This window comes from Bufo gargarizans, chromosome 8 (assembly GCF_014858855.1).
Source record: "Bufo gargarizans isolate SCDJY-AF-19 chromosome 8, ASM1485885v1, whole genome shotgun sequence".
In the NCBI taxonomy this organism is placed as follows: domain Eukaryota; kingdom Metazoa; phylum Chordata; class Amphibia; order Anura; family Bufonidae; genus Bufo; species Bufo gargarizans.
In genome coordinates, this window is record NC_058087.1 from 21,586,120 (window position 1) to 21,608,312 (window position 22,193).

General features: G+C 41.7%; 1 protein-coding gene across 3 annotated transcripts in view; it reads left to right on the top strand.

The window, feature by feature from the left end:
• Window positions 1–21,559, top strand: part of ACVR1C (activin A receptor type 1C) — a 99,594-nt gene extending 78,035 nt beyond the window's left edge. For 2 of the 3 annotated variants that reach the window (XM_044303407.1, XM_044303409.1), the window contains exons 3-9: window positions 8,939–9,181; window positions 10,724–10,954; window positions 11,292–11,459; window positions 11,664–11,820; window positions 16,464–16,588; window positions 17,026–17,156; window positions 19,852–21,559. In XM_044303407.1, coding sequence (XP_044159342.1) covers window positions 8,939–9,181; window positions 10,724–10,954; window positions 11,292–11,459; window positions 11,664–11,820; window positions 16,464–16,588; window positions 17,026–17,156; window positions 19,852–19,977 — 1,181 coding nt within the window. In that variant the 3' untranslated portion in view covers window positions 19,978–21,559. The remainder of the gene's footprint in view (window positions 1–8,938; window positions 9,182–10,723; window positions 10,955–11,291; window positions 11,460–11,663; window positions 11,821–16,463; window positions 16,589–17,025; window positions 17,157–19,851) is intronic. The other variant, XM_044303408.1, reaches the window with a different exon arrangement.
• Window positions 21,560–22,193: the final 634 nt, after the last annotated feature.

Consider the following 22,193-nt stretch of genomic DNA (forward strand, 5'->3'; position numbering starts at 1 on the left):
CAGTTAACAATGGACCGAAAAACAACAACGGCCGTGTGCATGAGCCCTTAGGCTACTTTTACACTAGCGTTTTTGCCGGCAGGGTTCAGCAAAAATGCTTCCGTTACTGATAATACAACCACCTGCATCAGTTATGAACGGATCCGGTTGTATTATCTTTAACATATCCAAGACGGATCTGTCATGAACTCCATTGAAAGTCAATGTGGGACGGATCCGTTTTCTATTGTGTCAGAGAAAACGGATCAGTCCCCATTGACTTGCATTGGGGGTCATGCCGGATCCGTCTTGCTCCACATTCCAGGATGAAAAGCAAACCACGGCATGGGGAACGGAGGCACGGAACCCCATGGAAGCACTATGAAGTGCTTCCGTGGTGTTTCTGTCTATGCCTCCACACCACAAAAAAATAGAACATGTTACGGATCACGGAGCCATTCAAGTTGAATGGGTCTCGATCTGTCTCGGCCACCGAAATGATGTTGCCAGTGCATTGGGGACCTCAAGTTGCGGTCCCCAGTGCACGGAACAGCCACACAACGGCCGTGTGCATGAGGACTAAGGGTGCTGCCGCACATTTTAAGTTATGCATTTTTGAGGTCTGACTTGTGCAGCGTTTGTTTTTTTATTTTTTTTACACTTTTTTACCTGTATATTGGTTTTATCACATGGTGTTTTTTTCTTAACACTTTTTATCTGACTTTTGTTTTGCTTTGTTTTTTTAAATAAGAAAGTATGTACCCCCCATAATGTCATGTCCTCTATAGAGCAGTATAGGGGAAGTACATTGGGACCAAAAATGCCATGCAAAAAGCATAAAACACACTGGCTCTTGTGCTTTTTCAAGCAGAACAAAGGAATAAAAAACAAAAACAATAGATGTCTATGGAATAAAAACACCAGTAAATGAGGGAAACTACTCCAGACACAGAGCATGGTGTAATTTAAGAAAAAAAACGTCATGAACCCAAAGATTTGACCAAAAGGTTTGAAAAAACGCCACTACCAAAAAAACAAAACAAAAAAAAAACTACACCTGTTTGTGCTGCCTTTAATATTTTCCATAGACTTCCATGCAACAGCTGGAGATTACTTTTGATCGTAAAACACGCTGCATAAAGTTCCATTCAACCCCCCAAAACTGCAAAACTCTTTTATTAAAGAGCTGTCACCCTCTCCCTGTCACCAAGCTTTGTCTTAAGCCTCATTCACACGTCAGTGTTCCACGTACGTGTGCTGTCCACGGTCTCCACAGACAGCACATGTACGCATTCATTTTAATGTGCGCATTCACACATCAGTTTTTTTAACCGCAGTCCGTGAGTCTGTGCTTTTAGCACGGATGTATGCTTTATTTTGTTCACAGATCCATCACACCCATTATAGTCTGCGGGTCCGTGAAGACCATGGATGCAACACGGATGCCATCAGTGTTTCACGGATCATTAGGAAGACATGATTTGAAAACTATTTTTCAGCTGTGCAGTGTCAGTGAAACACAGATGACACACAGACAGCAAAAACGGACCACACACGGATCCTTCCTGCGCAGTGTCACGGATGCATCACTGACCACTTTCTCACGGATTTAAGCATGGACACGGACGCGTGAATGAGGCTTTATAGAGACAACCCTCTTCCCTGTTGTGTCTTGAATAAGAGGTGCAGGTAGATAGTTTAGGCTAGCTTTTGGCTAGGACCTATAGCCCTGTTCATCTTCATGTTCCTGGTTTATAAAGTGAACACCAGAATGACAGTAAAGACTGACACACAATCCACGCATTAAGAAAAGAGAGAAATATAACTCTGGACAAGAATTCAGTCAAGGATTGGCAGCAGGGGCCATATACCTGCCCATCCCAACTGCAGCATTGTATAGCAACAGTAGGGGGTAGACCGGAGGAGGAGAAAGCAGTGGGTGTATAATCATTTTTTTATTTTAAAGCAGTAGGTGGCTTGGGCCAAATTTATAATTAAAGGGGTTATCCTATGATCAATGTAAAACATGAAAATCCATGTATTCTGTTAGATTTATTTCAAGCTGGGTGCGTGTCCTTTCTACTGCAGTTGGAGGACCGATCTGAGCATGTGTTTCCATCTCAGTGAGGTGGACAGAAAAATCAGAATAAGGCCCCTTTCACATGGGCGAGTATTCCGCGCGGATGCGATGCGTGAGTTGAACGCATTGCACCCGCACTGAATCCTGACCCATTCATTTCTATGGGGCTGTTCACATGAGCGGTGATTTTCATGCGTCACTTGTGCGTTGCGTGAAAATCGCAGCATGCTCTATTTTGTGCGTTTTTCACGTAACGCAGGCCCCACAGAAATGAATGGGGTTGCGTGAAAATCGCAAGCAAGTGCGGATGCGGTGCGATTTTCACGCACGGTTGCTAGGAGACGATCGGGATGGAGACCCGATTATTATTATTTTCCCTTATAACATGGTTTAAGGGAAAATAATAGCATTCTGAATACAGAATACATAGTAAAATAGCGCTGGAGGGGTTAAAAAAAATAAATATATAATTTAACTCACCTTAATCCACTTGATCGCGCTGCCCGGCATCTCTTCTGTCTGTCTTCTGTGCTCTGTGGAGGAACAGGACCTGTGGTGACGTCACTCCGGTCATCACATGATCCATCACCATGGTAAAAGATCATGTGATGGACCATGTGATGACCGGAGTGACGTCACCACAGGTCCTGTTACTGCACACAGCTAAGATGAAGACAGAAGGAGATGCCGGCTTCGCGATCAAGTGGATTAAGGTGAGTTAAATTTTTATTTTATTTTTTTAACCCCTCCAGCGCTATTTTACTATGCATTCTGTATCCAGAATGCTATTATTTTCCCTTATAACCATGTTATAAGGGAAAATAATACAATCTACAGAACACCGATCCCAAGCCCGAACTTCTGTGAAGAAGTGCCGGTTTGGGTACCAAACATGCGCGATTTTTCTCACGCGCGTGCAAAACGCATTACAATATTTTGCACGTGTTCCCGCAACGCACCCGCACATTTTCCCGCAACGCCCGTGTGAAAGAGGCCTAAGAGCAAACAGCAGGTGGCGCTATACAGATATGTTTTATTGAATAACTCAGCAGCTATAATACATTTCTAATCACTTGCAATTACAAAAGTATTCAGATCCAGATGCTGGTTTGTAAAATGTAGAATATTTTTGTGGACCAACCCCTTTAATGACTGTAAAAGACCTAAATAATGGCCCGGGGCTCTTTTTGGCCTCTTGTTTCCAGTGAAGGGCACTGGTAATGCTTCTGCATATCAAGACATTTTGGACAATGGTAAGCTTCCAACTTTGTGGGAAGGCCCTCTCCCGGTCCAGCATGACTTTGCCCCAGTGCACAAAGCAAGGGGGCAAATGATTCTGAGCACAGAACCTTGACCCCCCATCCAACAGCATTGGGATCAATTGGAATACTAATTGCAGCCCCGACCTTCCCCCCCGAGCATCAGTGTCTGACCTCACAAATGCTCTTTTGGCTGAATGGACAGAAATTCCCAAAGACACTCTCCAAGATCTTATGGAAACCTTCCCAGAGGAGTGGAGACTGTTATAGCTGGTGCTGAGTGTCCAGGGAAAATTCAATTAGCCGCGAAGCCAAATTTCCTCACGTTTTCGTGGTAACAAATCAATTTCCCTGAAATGGCTGGAAAAAAATTAAAATAAATCATACTTACCTCATCCGTTTAAGTGTGAAGAGGCGGCTGCCGTCATCTTGATTGAAGATCCCGCACTAAATCCTGTGCGCGGTGACGTATATGACGTCATCACGACGGGCCTCACGAGATTTTGCGCTGGATCTTCAATTAAGATGGCGGTGGCTGGCTCTAAGTATTTTTTAAAAATTTTTTTTTTTACACTTGAATATTAATGTCAGATGCCACGTTCAGCGATGAGGGGTACAATGACAGGGAGCAGCACAATCGCAGTTCCCCGTCATTGCACCGACTACTTACAAAGAAATGCGCTTCGTGAAGAAGTAATTAATCACAAAGCGAATATTTTTGAAAAATTCGGCGAATGGAATTTTGCACAATACTTTGCTCATCTCTAGTTTTAGCCATGAAAGGGGCCCAAGTCCCTAAACTAACGCCAATGGTTTTTTAAAGGGATGTCCAGCAAGCTCCCATAGGCGTAATGTCCGGGGTTCACATACTTTTGGCCATATGATTTATTTGAATGGCAAACAAAACTCAAAATGAATAATTTTTATAAAGCTAATCAACTTTTAAGATGGATGTAAACTTGCGAAGCAACGTTATAAGGGAAATTAGGCTTTAGTATTGCTCCCCAGGGTCCGTTCTTTACCTGTGTACCCAGCAGGGTGGCTCTTATCAGCGCGGACATTGTCCTATGTTAGATCAGGATAGTATGTAGCGGTGGCGAGTACAGAGATGGAGGGATCAGGTGTACACTTTACAGGTTTAAAGATCACATTTGCTTTTATCTTATGAACCGTACAAGAGTCTCATTGGTTCCTATGGCCGACACCTCCTGCTCTGCTAGGTTACTGAGTTTTCCACTAATGGCTTTTTGCATGATCATCAAACAGTTAAAGTGGTCGCTTATCCACAGGACAGGTGCAAATTGTCTGATCGGTGGATGTCGGACCCCCTATGATCATGAGAATTGGGCACTGCCCCCCTCCCCAGTGTGCACTGCTAGCTCTATTCAGTGCTGTGCCCGGCGGTCTCCAGCCGTCCCATAGACTGTAAATGGAGTGCTAGTGCACAGGTTTGACCACCACTCCATTCTCATGATCGGTAGAATAGAATCGCAGGTTAAAAATAAGAAGACAAATATTCTTAAAGCCTTTGAGTAACTACTGTGCTTGCATTCCCTGTGTAATAACAATTCTGGAGCTTCTATTGTATTCCTTATATTCCTGCTAGAAGTGTATAAATAACGGTCTCTAGTTGGGGGGGGGGGACCCCTGCTGCACAGTATGACACTTTACAATCAGAGCTGCCAGTGTCAGATTGTACAGGGACACCCCCCCCCCCCCCCAACTGGTAAAACCTAGCTGTACCTATATTTATAAACTTCTAGCAGGAATAATAGAGGAATGGCACAACATAGAGTCATATGAATAGACGCTCCAGGATTGTCATTTCATGTGGAATGCTAATATTTACTAAAACAGACATGTCAGGAGAGGTGATGGGTACAAGCTGAAGGAGACCTGTCACAACATGCAATACCAATTCTGGAGCATCGTTTCATCTAACTCAGTGTTGTGCCATTCCTCTGTTATTCCTTCTAGAAGTTTATGACTGAATTGCTGGCAGGTTCAGCATGGTGTTAGCATTTGGAAGTGTGTCCCTGTACAGTCAAGAGAGGTGACAGGTCCTCAATGAGAATCCAACACAGGCCTCCTTGCACCCTGTGTAAGGCTACTTTCACACTAGCGTTCGGGGCTCCGCTTGTGAGTTCCGTTTGAAGGCTCTCACAAGCGGCCCCGAACGGATCCGTCCAGCCCTAATGCATTCTGAGTGGATGCGGATCCGCTCAGAATGCATCAGTCTGGCAGCGTTTGGGCTCCGCTCAGCAGGCAGACACCCGACCACAGCTTGCAGCGTTCGGATGTCCGCCTGGCCGTGCGGAGGCAAACGGATCCATCCAGACTTACAATGTAAGTCAATGGGGACGGATCTGTTTGAAGTTGACACTATATGGCTCAATTTTCAAACGGATCCGTCTCCCATTGACTTACAATGTAAAGTCTGGACGGATCCGTCTGAAGCTACTTTCACACTTAGGATTTTTTTTACAATATAATGCAGACGGATCCGTTCTGAATGGAGCCATCGTCTGCATTATATGAGCGGATCCGTCTGGGCAGACCCCAGACGGATCCGCTCTGAACGCAAGTGTGAAAGTAGCCTTAGATATCAGTAGTTTTATCTCTCCGTATTCCACATAATGGAACAGTGACACCTACTGGCAGAATGATGCTATACGTTCATGGCTGCACTTTTTACAACTTTGACTCTTTTCCCCACTTTTGCTATACAACATACAAAAAGATTTGGTCACTTTTGCGTGACTTATTTCTCCAACATGGCAGAGACCTGCACAAGAAGAGGTAGTGACATGAAAGTGACAGCTGCTAGGCCGCCTGTATTTCCAGTGCATGGTAGTGAAGGAGAGTGCAGCATAGATGCATCACGGGGGCTATGGCTGGCCCTTGTGATGGTGCTATCAGAATGTACATGGCTTGTGCTATTATAAGGACACAGTAAATGTTATCGGCTTTTATCACAGGGGTGAAGAGTTACCAACCATTTTTTATATTTCTTGAGCAACTTATCACAAAAAGCAAACATTTTTATAAACACTTAAAAACCCCCAAATAAATAATAAAAATAAGTGGTCAGTCTAGGTTCATATACTAATATGAAGACTTTTTTTTTAAATCAAAATTAGAATCCGTACAAGCTTCTCCAGCTTCAATGGAAATCGTAAAGACATCACATTTTTGTTACAGACAATGAAAAAGTCCCCTATTTGTAGGAACTGTCCAGCAATTTATAGCCACTTGGCAATGCTGCTGGAGCTGACAGGACATCGGCCAATACATGGAGTATTTTCATTCTGTCTAATAGCTGTTTTGCCAAATTTACCAAAATGTCCCACACGCTTTGTAAAATTTGGCCAAAATAGAGATTGAAAAAGTCATCGAGTGGAGTGACTTTGACCAAAAATGTGCAGCTTTTAAGAAGCCGCAGTGTGTGCCTCCAAGGCCTTGCCTAGACTAGATGACGTCAAGATTGACATAGAAGGTGCAGATGAAACAATAACTGGCGCAAATCAATGATCAATGTGATTATGTGACAAAAGACAAAAAATGTGCAGCTTTTAAGAAGCCGCAGTGCGTGCCTCCAAGGCCTTGCCTAGACTAGATGACGTCAAGATTGACATAGAAGGTGCAGATGAAACAATAACTGGCGCAAATCAATGATCAATGTGATTATGTGACAAAAGACAAAAAATGTGTGATTTAATAAATTGAGTAAATAGGATAATAAATGTGCCTTGTTGTGTCTAACACTATTATAGGGATAATGCGGCCGGCATTATTTCACGGCCAGTTCTTTCCTGCAGCTATAATCCTTTCTTCTGTAAATAAAACGGAACAGAAAAACTCCAGTGTGGACAGGAACTAACATCTGAATCTTTTTCCGTTATCCTCCTGGATATATTGATCAGGGGCACAGCTAGGAACATGTGTTGGTTTCTGGGTGTCAAGAAAGGCTCCAATAACTCCCCCTGCCTTGATTAGGTTATTTAAATACAGAACTAGTGTAGCAAAATGATTTTTTTAAAGACCATAGGCACCTTTGCATCCATTTGCTTATTGCATCACATCTCTTATGTGGGGGGAATTATTTTTGTCATTGGTTTTAATTACAAATCCTCAACCGCTTGTCTTCTGCAGGCTGCATGTGTTCCCATACATTTCAGGCTGCTCAGTGCCCTTCAGAGTGAAATCTGTCAAAGCAACTCCTGACAGCTGACTTTTTCTATCCCCTTTGTCCTGAATGCTCTTTTAAACGGACATTTTTTTATTTGTTTATTTTACTTGGTTGTAAAAATATTTTATCACATAAAAGATACAAGTCAATAAAAGTGAAGCAAAGGTGTCCAAAGCCTTCACCCGAGAGGATGAGAAACTTAGACGGTTATGTTACATGACTGCCAATCTATGAGCAATAACCTTCAGTGTCCAGCAGGGGATGCTCTTGTTCAAGAATGCGGAGAGTGTATCCTGCTGCACTACATTGTCATGGCTTGTAATGTTAACATACTGTATGTATAGATGAGTGAGAATGACATGATGTGTACAGTCGCTGAGGTCTGATGCCGTTACTCACATGCTACACTATGTAATTCACAATGATGTGTTTTCTGAACCTCTGTCTATGACATACTGTATATACTGCCAGATCAAAAGTGCCCCTTGTATCAATGATTACTACAGGAAGAGAGATCCATAGCTACAATGTATCATTATAAGAACATTGCCGTTTATAACTGTTACTGGGCTGGAAAAAAAGTAATTAGTATTCACAAATAAAAAATATATTACTTATAAAAATAAGCAATTAGTATCAACAAATAAAACAATTTCATGTATTAAAATCACTACATAGGCATTTTTCATAGAATTTTGTAGCAAGGATTGCATTTTTTTTTGGCGTAGAAAGAGCTTAGGGCTCATGCCCAAGTCAGATGGCACTCACAAAACCATTGTGGCTTCTTCCTATGAAGACACTCCATGTGCTGCGCTGTGTAGCCTCTATACAGCACACTACCACAGGCACCTATGGATGCACAGCATGGCAAGACTTCCCCTGAGCCTCAGTGCAAAATCTGTAAGAGTAACACAGAATTTATTGTACTGATTTTTTATGGGTACTGTATGGAGCAGTAATAGAGCCATGTGCCTGAGTCCTTCAAGTGACTTCTGGTTGTGACATTAAAAACTATATTGTGTTTTTTGCTATTTTTTTTTTATAACTCATTTACTTCCCAATTGCAAAATCAATCAACTTTCTAAATAGTCGTCATTAAACATTTCCTAAATTGTTTCTGTAGAGTCTGTGCAGCTCCTCTACATAGCTGGCTGTGCCGCTGCTTTCCACTCCTATCTGGCCTGCTCCTGGCCATGGAAAGGAGGGGAGGTCGATATCATCATTTTTATTACCAACTTTTCCCAGTAGTTATATCACAAAAGACATATGCCATAAACTAAAGCTATTTCTGGAGGCTGTCAGGCATTTACTACATTAAATTAAACATGCAGCCCACAGTTCATCAGGAATTATATGCCATGGATGTCTATAGAGAACATCTTCTTTAAACATTGGTATACTTCTATTAATCATCTGTATTTTTTAAATTAGCAGTCTCTACAAGCCCATCCCATTTCAGCCACGTGGAACTGTGGATATTGGTCACCATTCCGGTATGCGTCCTGGCTATAGCCATTATGCTAACAGTCTACACCTGTCAGAGGCGATACGGTGCCTACAAGAGAACCCGGCGGCAATGCATTGAAGAGCCCTTAACAGATTGTAACTTAGACACAGATGGGAAATTCTTGAAAGATCTCATACACGACATGTCAACATCAGGATCTGGATCTGGTACTTTCAATATTCTACTTTATTCTACTTTCTAAATATTAATTGTACTCTATTCTACTCTACTCCACTTTACTGTACTCTATTACTTTACTGTACTTTATGCCACTCTTGTTTACTCTACTCTACTCTCATCCAATCCACTTTACTCTACTTATACTCTACTCCACTTTACTGTACTGTACTCCACTTTACTCTACTCCACTTTACTCCCACTTTACTCTTCTATACTGTACTCCATGTTATTCTACTTTACTCTACTCTACTTTACTATACTGCACGCCACATTATCCTACTTTACTCTTCTCTACTTTACCCTACTCTACTTTACTCTTCTCTACTTTAGTTTACCCTACTCTACTTTACTTAACTTTACTCTGTTCTACTTTACTCTACTTTACTATTCTACTCTGCTCCACTCTGCTTCGCTTTACTCTGCTCTACTTTATTCTACTTCATTTTACTGTACTCTGCTGTACTTTACTTAACTCCACTTTTCTCCACATTAATCTCCTGTACTCTACTCCACTCCACTCTATTGTACTCTACACTTTTTTATTTTAGCCTCTACTAGGTTGTATTTAGTATTCTGGTAATGATGTCAATTATGTTATCTTAATAATCTGTCAATATCAAGGGCCTGAGAAGGACAGTGACACCAGGATTATCTCCTCAGACCCTGCACTATGCATGACACATTGTATCTGCTTTGTCAGTGTGTTCCCTTAATGACATATCACATGCTAGAACTTGCATTCGTTCCCATATTTGATGGTCTTATCACCTCTTCCAAGCATAATCGAGATAAGTTAAAACCACCATCTGTAAATTGTGGGCATTTCTATATATAATGACCCAACTATAACCTTATGTGCCATCTTCTTGTGGAGACTCAAGGTGGTCCTACACTCAATAAGAAACAATCTCCTACCTTAGCAACCTCCAACATATGAGAGACTTCTTTCTCTCTACATTATACTGATAGGGTACCTGAACCTCTGGAAGTAAACAGGAAAATGCGCTACTGTCTTTGAAAATATAACCAGAAAAGCAAACAGAAAAAAATCCTCATCAGATCCAGAGGTCAAAATGGGCAACCCCAGCCTAACAGTATGCCATAAGCTCCTAAGCTCCCTCTAGTGGCTTCTGTAGGTACCCTGCATATTCGCTTTCAAAGGGAGCGATCCAGGAAAATATATTTATGACATCCTCAGGATAGATCATCATTTTCAGATCTGCGGGTTGCTACATTTGGGACCCCCACCGATCAGTTGTTAGAAGAGGCCTTGAGCACCGCAGCCTCTTCCTAGGCCTGTGACCTCACCGTATGATGTATGGTGCTGTCTATGGAAAGCTGCCAGGAGCCTTCATCGCTTACCATAAATTCGGTTAGCGCTGCGGCTCCCTGAAACAGCTGATCGGCAGGGGTGGCGGGACTTGGACCCCAAGCTGATGTGATAATGATGACCTACCCTAAGGTCCAGTACAGCATCCATCCTCTGGTCCGGTACATTTTAACTATATCACACATTCATTTCTGGATAGGTTTACCTTTGCTTGTCCAGAGAACCATCGCAAGGACAGTTATTATTCAGGAAGTGGTTGGCAAAGGACGGTTTGGAGAGGTTTGGAGGGGAAAATGGTGCGGAGAAGATGTCGCTGTAAAGATTTTCTCTTCACGAGATGAAAGATCATGGTTCCGTGAAGCAGAAATTTATCAAACCGTGATGCTGAGACATGAAAATATCCTTGGATTTATAGCTGCTGACAACAAAGGTAAGAATAGCTATCTATCCATCTATCTATCTATCTAATATCTATCTATCTATCTCATATCTATCTATCTAATATCTATCTATCGATCTCATATCTATCTATCTATCTAATATCTATCTATCTATCGATCTCTATATCTATCTATCTATCTATCTATCTATCTTTCTATCCATATCTATCTATCTAATCTATCTATCTCATATCTATCTAATCTATCTATCTACAGTATCTATCCATATCTATCCATCTTTCATTCTTTCTCATATCTCTCTCTCAATCTTTCTTTCTTTTTCTTTCAAGACAATAGCCAAAATCTCCTTTGCTGCTCTCTTTGCAGATAATGGCACATGGACCCAGCTCTGGCTTGTGTCTGAATATCATGAACAGGGCTCACTATATGATTACCTGAATCGAAACACAGTAACTATTGGGGGAATGATGAAATTAGCATTTTCTGCAGTCAGCGGTCTTGCTCATCTTCATATGGAAATAGTAGGGACTCGAGGTATGTACAAATTACATTTTTTGTAGAAAATGTCTATCATGGCATGGATTATATAGGGTTTTTACACTGGCTTTCCCTTTGAGTATCAGAAACTTCTGGACTGACAGTTCCCCCTCCCAGAGAACTAGACTCATAGTATAACATCATCCAGGATGCAGTTATAATTTTGGGATCCTAATGCATTTTTTAATTCTGTATTTCCAGGTAAACCCGCTATTGCACACAGGGATCTCAAATCCAAAAATATTCTGGTGAAAAAGAATGAGACGTGCGCCATCGCTGACTTAGGACTGGCGGTAAAACATGATTCAATTACAAACACGATAGACATCCCCCAAAATCCAAGAGTGGGGACCAAAAGGTATGAAAGGATAGTGATTTGTCTTATTGTATAAAAGGAGTCTCCCCATCTGATAAATGGTAGAAAATCTCTAGTATAGGCCATGACCTATGTGACCTCAGGGGATGAGGGCCGACCTCCCAAGTGTCACTCTGTCCCTTAAATGTCCGTTTTTTTAATCTGAATTATAGATTTGCATTATTACACTTACAAGTTTGATCCAGAAAGTGTTTGGTTCCTATCTGTATATTGCAGCCCGTTTTATATATTGCTTAATTATTTGATGAAATTTGGATTTTAGAGATTTCTGTATTCAGAAACTTTTTGCATGATTGTTTTAAAGAAAACGATTGAGGTATATGAATATGCAGGAGAAAATGGATCTTTCACACCAGGACCTATAAGGGTCTCTCCTTGAGCGTCCAAAAAGCTCTGCGTCTCTCTTGCCCATTCAGCTGTGCAGGGAACTGCAACTGGCCCCATTCACGTGAATATAGCAGCGGTGCAGTCTTCCTCCACAGTAGATGGTCGTGGAGCAGTTGTGCAGGGGCAAAAAGAGATGTGAACATGGTGCTAAATCACAGCTGTGGCCCCTTTATTCTCAGGATGGGTGGGGCTCCCAGAAATCGGAACCCACCTGGTGAATGCACAAAAAAATAAATGCAAATAGCTCCCCGCCTTTGCCAGTCATCGGTGCATGGATCCTTAAGAGAAGCCAATCCATATTGTAGAAACAGTTTAGACTTTTTTTTAAAGAAAAATCTCTGGTTTTATCCAAGACCCGAGTGCTGGACCCGCTACATTGTTTCACCTGGTGAATACAACCCTTTTCCAGACTAGCATACTGCTGATACATCAATCTTTATTTCTAGCCCCAATTTTAAGGTGAACATATTTACCTTGCAAAGATAAATTTGCTTCTCTATACCCCATGTTGGGTGGACCATGGGTTGAGGAGGTCCATAATGCCCCTCATATGATACGCAACAGATACTAGTGGCGGACTCCGCCTGAAGCTGTCAGTGGAGGAAATGATTGTCCCCTCAGCTGATTTCATTTAGCACATAACATGATGTCATCTCTAGGACGTGATGACATCACTAGTTTTAGACAAGATGCAATCTCTCTTGCTCATTGTTACAACTCTAAAAACACTTGATATAATGTATTCTGGAGTAAAATGGTATAAACTCAAGTACCCTTCAGTCTGTCACGGTTTAAATCTCCGCTTGTAGTAATACGGCAGAAACCTTCATTGTTTAGTGTATGAAAATCTATCCATGGTCAAGAGATGGACACACAGGATCATGGTTCATTACGCTACAATGTCGTATAAGTGATTATGCACTGGAAGTAAGTTTCTTACTGAATGGCAGCAAGCAGAGATATTGACAACCTTAATGAAGTTAATATAAATTTTCATTCTACAAAGACTAGCCTACACATCTGCAGTTTACATAGAGATCAGCTCCTGCTGCCGTGGAACCGTCAGTCTAAATTCTGCACCGCAGACATGTACGTTGCATCCAGCATCTACTTGGTTTAGTGCGGCAGGAAATCAGAGTAACCCAAAGGAAACCCATGTGAAGCACAGAAGATATTCAGACATCATGCAGACTTGGTCAGATTCATACTCTGACAAGAGCAGCAATGATCACCACCAGGAAACGTGCATTCTCTATTTCTGTGTGGATTTTGAAGATAGTGTTTTTGCCACTTACCCACTGGGATCTTATCCAGCTGAGAGAGATGGCCATGTGTACACGTGGCTGTCCATTTTCAGGCTGCTGGCTTAGTTGTTTCCATTACTCCCATAGACCGCAGTGGAGAGGTCCATGCTCATGTGTGTCCCAAGATGTCTGGCCCTTTCAATCAACAGTAAGGGAGAGCTTCTTCAGCAGTGGGGACAAGCCCTCACAGCTAAAGAACTCTTTATGATAAATCAATTGATTTGTAGCAATCGATTCACTTAACATTTCCTTTCTTCCACTCTCTCCCCCCAAATGCATATTAATTAGGGATCGACCAATATTGATATTTTTTAGAGAGCCGGTACCGATAACCTGTGAACTTTCAGGCCGATAACTTATACCGATATTCTGTGCATTTTAATTTTTGTAAAAAAAATATTTTTTCTGTTACAACGTTCACCACATAGGAGATTTACCCAAAAAATATTTTAATAGTTTGGACTTTTCGGCTGTGGCAATATGTGATATGTTTATTTATTTATTGTTTATATATTTTAGTTTCAAAGTATTTTATTAATACTATCATCACGGATACCATATAGCATACATGAAATGGTACTGAAATAAAATGTACCATGAATCAAATGAGATGAATAGGTACCAGTACATCCATACAGAATATGATAAAGTACATATTATATGAAAAGCAAAAAATAGAAAAAAGAATTAAAAAAACGTAAAAAAAACCCCATAAAATAATATAACATGAACAGACGGAGATCATACCTGGGGGTCAAAATAGACCAATTTAGTGCCGAAACATATAGCGACATACACACTGTCTTGCAGACAGGTACAATCAAGACATATGCCTTGAGGCATGCAATCAATAACGGGTCAGACTGTGCTGTGGTGTCACTGAATACGAGGAGGACATCCAGGGTTCCCACAGTTTCTCAAAGGCCTCATATGTATCTTGGCGAATGGCGTTTAGTCATAAAGCAAAATTTTGTTAATTCTATCAACTACTGCTTGAAAGCTAAGATCTGCAGACCGCCATTTATACGCAATATGGATCCTGGCTGCCAATAACATATGCTGAGACAGCTTAAATTTGGAGTATGGCATCCGTAAGAGTTTGTCTCCAAGGAGACACAAAGTGGGCTTCAGAGGGAAGGCACAGTCCAGCACAGAGGAGATCAGGTCGCGTATCTTACTCCAAAAACTCTGTACCATTGGGCATGACCACCAAATGTGGTAGACCGTGCCATCCACTCCACACCCCCTGAAACACAAAGGAGAGACCTCTGGGTAGATGCGGTGTAGCCTATAAGGAACTAAATATGTCCTATGAAGAACCTTGATTGAAGTTTCCGCCAAAGTAATTTGCCACGAGGTCTTAGTCAAGGTCTGTGAACATTGATGCCATTTTGAAATAGTAAGTTACTCCTGGATGCCCCCCTCCTGTTTATATATTTTATATGTACAATTGGGAAAAGGGGTGATTTATACTTAATATATATATATTTTTTACTTTTTATTTAATAATTATTTCCCCCTTAGGGGCTAGAACCTGGGATCTTTTAATCCTTTGTCCTATTCACCCTAATAGAGCTCTATTAGGGTGAATAGGACCTCACACTCTTCCTGCTGCCCTGTCCATAGTAGACACAGAAGCAGGGAGATTACCATGGCATCCAGGGCTTCAGCAGCGTCCTGGCTGCCATGGTAACCGATTAGAGCCCCAGGATTACACTGCTGGGCGCCGATCAGAAGCTGCCACTGCACCACCAATGAAGAGGAGGGGACCCTGTGGCCACTGCCACCAATGACTTTAATACTGGGGGGGGTTGAGGGGGGCACACTGCACCACCAATGATTTTAATACTGGGGGGTGGGGGGGTGCACTGCGCCACCTATGATTTTAATACTGGGGGGTGGGGAGAGGGCACACTGCGCCACCAATGTTTTTAATACTGGGTAGGGCGCACTGCATCACCAATGACAACTCTGATAAACGGTCGATCCCTAATATCAATCTTCCTCACCGGTTCTAGTCTTTTTCCATTTATATTCCCCTGTAGTCTAATTTCTCAGTATAGCCCCAAGTCAAATCTTTTGTTGTCCAGGAAGAACCACATCTCTATCCCAGGCTTCATATCAGTTGTCACACAAGATGGTTCTTTAAAGGGATCCTCCGGTTTCATATTGTTTTTTTTATCTCCCAGAGTACCTCAAATACTGGATATTTTTGCCCCATCTACCTATTTTTCCACACTTTTGCTTTTCTTTCCTTGTTCTCAGCATCACTGCATCCTGGCAGGATGTTTACATGCAGATCTTCCTGTTTTCATCAGCTTCCTGCTGGATTTTGTAACTAAACCTAGCAAGATTTACTCTACCTAGCTAACATGAAGAGGGGAGGTGTAAGGGGCAGGACTACTGCAGAGAGAACAGTGTGACAGGAAGCTGATGAAAATGCAGAGTAAACCATGCAAACTTCCTGCCAGGATGCAGTGATGCTGAGAAAAGGAGAAGAAAAGTGCTGACATAAAAAATGGGTGTATTGGGCTAAAATATGCAGTGTTAGGGGTACTGGGCAGAAAAAAAAAATTGCATTATGAAGGTAGACAATCTTTATAATGGGGAAGGGCTTATGGTAGCCTCTGGAATGTTTTGTGGGTGAATCCGGGGTTGGGTCTAAAATGTCTTGCTGGTTGGGAAAAGCTACACAGTCTATCCTAGTCACCGCATATATTAAGATTCTCTGTATTATTATTTATAATATTTTTCAGAAGTTCATATTTAAAAAAAAATATGTTTACGCAGGAAGAAATTACCTCAAAGTGCCCAAATTTGCCCTGATATGAGTCTGAAGAGCTTGTAATGCTTTCATCCAATGTTCCACCTTCCTACTCCAAACCCAATTATTCCTTCTTCTTCCATAATATTGTGTTTGTCTTTTATCTGAAGGTACATGGCTCCGGAATTACTTGATGATTCAATAAACATGCACCACTTTGAGTCATTCAAATGCGCAGACATCTACTCTCTGGGCTTAGTATACTGGGAAATAGCCCGGAGATGTTCTGTGGGAGGTTGGTATCTCTCTTGATTTGATTCATTATATTTGTATCATATTCATTAGGTTGTTCCTGTTATTTGATGTCATGAAAACTATGCCTAATATAGATCGACAGGCACAAAAACATTTGTACCCTAAAACCTTACTACGGCATGCTGTTATTGTCTACAAGTCCTCTGTTGATAAGGCCGTAATGAGAATTGTACCCATGTTATACCAGACAGAAAACTACTGACTGTAATATCCTCCCCTCTCTTACATAGTATTTTTTTATATTGGTTGTGCTATGGTTGTATATTTTTGAATAGTGTTTTTTTAAGCTGATGTCTGGGACCTCAACATGGTGGTCTGCATGCTTCTAATGGGATTACAGACCCTTAGGTGAGGAGATAGATATTGGTCTCACACCATAAAACATCATTGACCCTCCATGTTCTTGTTTTGCTATAGGTGTTGTGGATGAATACCAGTTGCCTTACTACGATATGGTGCCTTCTGATCCTTCATTGGAAGATATGAGAAAAGTTGTTTGTGACCAAAAATTACGACCCAACGTACCTAACCAATGGCAAAGCTTTGAGGTATATAAAAAAGTGGCATAAAATACTATGACAGCCATCCTTACAGGGGCCATCTCATGGTTTATATTAAACATGAAAATCAGACATCATATAGCACATGTCAATCGGTTTCTAACAAAGCAAGAACCAGCCCTGTACCTCACATGGATCCAGAAATCTCCTCATTCATTGCTCCAGTTGTTCTTTTGACTTTTGTCAAATGGCTTGTCCTTTCTGCTGCAGCTCTCCCCTTCTAACTATCACAACTTATAACAGTAGATACAGCTGGTGGCAGTTGAAGGATGGAACTGAGCATGTGCGACCACCTCAGCGATGTTACTGAGGTGGACAGAGAAAAAAAAGAAAAGAAAAAAAAACATAGCTCTATTGAAATTTTTGAGTATGTATGATTAAAAAACAATTCACATTCAGGTGCTGTTTTGAAAATTTTAGACTTTTTCATGGTACAAAACCTTTAAATGGTCACTATACTTTCAACAAGCTTTGCATAAATTAATAGTACAAGTGAATAACAATAATAGTTTTCTATGGACATCATTTAAGCTGATCATTCAGTGAGTGAAAAGTTGCCTTGGTCTCTCAAGACGAACAGAGAATGCTAGTTTAGGAGAGGGGGGATGAAGGGACAAAAGATATATTACAAAGTTTGTATGTTGACCTGTACTAATGATTTTTTAAAAATTTGCTGAAAGTATGGTAGCCATAAAGGGAACCTGTCACCTGGATTTTGGGTATAGAGCTGAGGACATGGGCTGCTAGATCGCGGCTAGCACATCCGCAATATCCAGTCCCCATAGCTCTGTGTGCTTTTATTGTGTCAAAAAAACGACTTTATATATATATATGTAAATGAACCTGAGATGAGTCCTGTCTCCTCCATGCTGCAGAGATGAGTCCAGCCACACCCACTGTGAAGGAGCCCAGCACCGCCGCGCATCCTCCGAATGTCCTCCTTGCTCCCCGACGTCACAAAGCTAGAGCTAGTGCATACGCAGTTCATTCCCTGAGGCTGATGCCAGCACAGGGAAGGAACACTATGCCGACACTGCGCATATCGTGAGATTACGGCGCTCTAGCTTTGTGACTTCGGGGAGCAAGGAGGAGATTCGGAATATGCAGGGCGGTGCTGGGCTCCTTCACAGTGGACGTGGCTGGTCTCCGGAAACGTTAGTAACAGCTCCTTGGGCTTCTTGCCTCATTTACATATATATAAAATCATTTTTTTGACACAATAAAAGCGCAGAGAGCTATGGGGAATGGATATTGCGGATGTGCTAGTCGCCCATGTCCTTAGCTCTATACCCAAAATCCAGGTGACAGGTTCCCTTTAAAGTAAATGTGTCACCAAAACTTTTATCTGCCAGTTAAAACCAGATAGTGACACATCTCCTTTTTTTTAATCTGTTTTTATTTTCTCATAGCCGATTTTTTATTCTATTTCCTGAACATGATTATGGGGCGGCCATCTTGCATGAGTTGTTTTTAATAGCATTGAGGAAGCATTAAGAGAATAGCTTTACGGCAGCCACATGGGCCATAGACACAATGGTCAGGAGAGGACCTCATTGACTTCTATGGGAGAGTTTTCTGGGCATGCTCTGTGACCCGTGCAGAGGTAATTGTACAGGGGAAGAATAGATAAGATTTGACAATCAGCTATTGTGAATGGTGGATCCTGTCTTATCTATACACAGAGGTGATATCATTACAGGCAGGATTAGAACAACAGATAAGCAGATAACTGCAGTAAAGTGATCTGTACAGACTGAGAAGTGCCACCTATTATTAGGCTTAGTGGCCAGTGGGGAAACTGCAGGATCTGAAGGTTTTGTTTTTAAATTAAATATAGATAGTTATGTGGAAAATGAAAAATAATATCATCAAAAATTCTTTAAAAAAATAAATATATATATATATATATATATATACATAAATGTGATTTAAACAATAGCTCGTTTTCTGATGACACATTCTCTTTAAGTTTAGTGATTAACTGTGCATTATGGGTCTTTTCACACTGTAAATATGTTACAGTAAATGGACCTTCAGGCCCTTGTTGGGCTCCTGTCAGCTGGTAAATGTCACGGTAATAATTTTTTAATGGGTGATGGACGCCACTATCATATGCCACATCCTCCGTTTAAAGGATACGTTGGGAGCTTTTCCAATGTAAACATTTAGTGGAAGCTACTATTTCATTGTGAAAAGATCCTAAGTTATATTAACATGCCCCCCCCCACCATAGGTTACCCTAATAATACATATAACTATACCATGCAGTGTCTGATAGCTGCCACCATGTAGTATCCACGTAACACTGCAATGCATACAATAGGGAAAGTAGCCCGTTCTTGCTCAACTGCATCTCCATAGAGTCAGGCACCAAGCATAGGACTGACAGTACACAAGCCATCATGGCTGATGGCGCCCCCTTTAGTAGCGACAGGTACTACACCCCCCAACCATGTTTCCACCAGACTGTTTTATTGTATTATTGTACCAAGAGGGTGACAGCCCTTTTTGACAGCCCTGCATTGTGTCTCAACATAACTCCCAGTTAAAACTTTTTCCAATACCCCACATGATAATGTAGAATAATTCCTACCGGTGAACATATCCGTCTATGCAAATATAATGCCTCCAAATTCCCGTCATGAAATACAAGCAGGTTGACCGAATTCTGACTTTCTTCTAGGCTCTCCGAGTCATGGGCAGGATCATGAGAGAGTGTTGGTATGCCAACGGCAAGGCTCGCCTAACTGCGCTGAGGATCAAGAAGACGCTCTCTCAGTTGTGCGTGGAGGAAGATTTCAAGATGTAACATGGAGACCCCGACAATCACGAGTCATGGGGGGGGGGGGGGGGTGCGTTTGTAGTTGTGTTTGCTCTACCTCAAAAGTAACAAGTGCCAGACTGCAGAACCAAGGACACGTGGACTGGTTCGTAGTGGTTCGGAGCTGACTTACTGGTCTTTCTGATGAGGTCCGTTGTCTAAAAACTGAGAAACATAACCATTAAAAGCAGGGCCTGCGTTAGCACCTGGGAAGATGCCCACAAGGTCTGTGGCAAACTCATGCTTTATCCTTTGTCCAGCCCAGGGTAAGAGTAGCCAAGGGTCCCACCATGACTTGGCGGCCCATGGCTCATCTGCACCTGGTGCCGGCCCAGACTTAAAGGCCATACAGAAGTCAGCGCATGCTTGCTGAGATATATGTACATATACAATGAGAAATAGCAACAGCATAAGCTTATAAACAGGTAAAATATACATATATTTTTTTTAGTGAAGATTTTAAATGTCCAGGTCAGACGTGCGCGGTGTGTAGATAGTGAGACGCGGAGATATTTAAGAAGATATGATGTTGAGTCAATATTTGTTTTTGACTGTATTTTGTCTAAGGGAAGAGCTTTTGCTCACGTTAGTTTTTTTTCGTGTTATATTGCAAATGGAGGTATCAAACAATATATATACATTTATATGCAGGATAAATCCAGACATTCCATAATAGCGCTGGTTGCAGACCGCTATTAAACTAACCATGAGAAAGGCCACCACCACAGTTCTTAAAGGGGAGGTCTCAGATTAGAGAAAAAGAGTTTGATTTACTTTCAAGAACCACGGGGTGCGCTTGGGTGCAGCTCAGTTTTATTCATTTAAGGGCTCATGCACATGGAGGCAGCCTTTTTCACGGCCTGCAAATCACAGACACCGGCCATGTTTGTTCTGCATTTTTCAGAACAGAACGTCCTGCCCTCTGTAGAACTGTCCTATCCTTGTCGGTAAAATGGCCAAGAATAGATAGAACATGTTCTATTTGTAAGGGGGGCCGCGGAATGGACATACGCATGCAGAAAGCACACGGTGCGCTGTCCACATCTTTTGCGGCCCCATTGAATGAATGGGTCCACACCCATTCCCACCCAAAAATGCAGACATTGTGTGCATGAGCCCTTAATGGGGATGAGATCCAATGCAAGACACATCCTATGGACAGCAGTGGGGCTGTTTCTGGAGAAAAAAAAGTATAAGACTTTTTTTTTCCTTTTTAATCTTATACAACCATTCACCACTTCCCAGCTTGAGACAAGCGTCTTTCCCTAAGGCTAGAATCACATATACAGTTTTTGTGGCATTTTTTTATATTTTTTTTTGTAAATGTAGCCAAAGCCACAGGTGGAAGAAGTATAAGCTCTGCCTTTATAGTTCCCATGTCTTTTGAATCCACTCCTGACATGGGCTGAAAAACCGCATCAGAACCTGCAGGTGTGATTCCAGCCTGATGGGGAACATGGAGAAATGGTGGGTGTTAGGCTACGTGCACACGAACGTTGTTTGTTTCCGTGTCCGTTCCGTTTTTATTTTTTGCGGATAGGATGCGCACCCATTTATTTCAATGGGTCCGCATCAGTATGTCCGTTCCGTAGCCCCACAAAAAAAAAATAGAACATGTCCTATTCTTGTCCGTTTTAGGCATTGTTACAACGGATTCGCAAAACAAAAAAAAAAAACGGATGGCGTACGGATGTCATCTGTTTTTATTTGTAGACCACAGAACACATACGGTCGTGTGCATGTAGCCTTAGCAGAAGAAACGTCTAGGGACCATAAACGGCTGTCTGTAAACAGATTGCTTCTAGCCAAAGACTGAACATGATTTCTGCAATTTTTGCAAACGGCACACATTTATTTTATTGTTTTATTAGGTTCGGGACCTTTCAAATATTTGATGCTTTTACTTTTCTGATAATTGCACTATGCTTATGGGTACGTAAGAAAATGCGGATTTGTCGATGGCCAACCAATCAGAAATGAATCTATATTGTTGGTCCTGCACTGGAATATCGAATAGTTGTGATACGTAATTCTTAAAGGGATTCTGTCATGACATTTTAGCCCTATAACCTAAACATCCGGCCAGGTCCGTACAAATAACATAAATCCAAAACTGTACTTTTTAAATCTGCCTGTGGAGATGGTGCGGCCGGGCACACTGTATGAAGAGACGTCCTCTTGGGCACCTTAGGTAGGTGAATGAC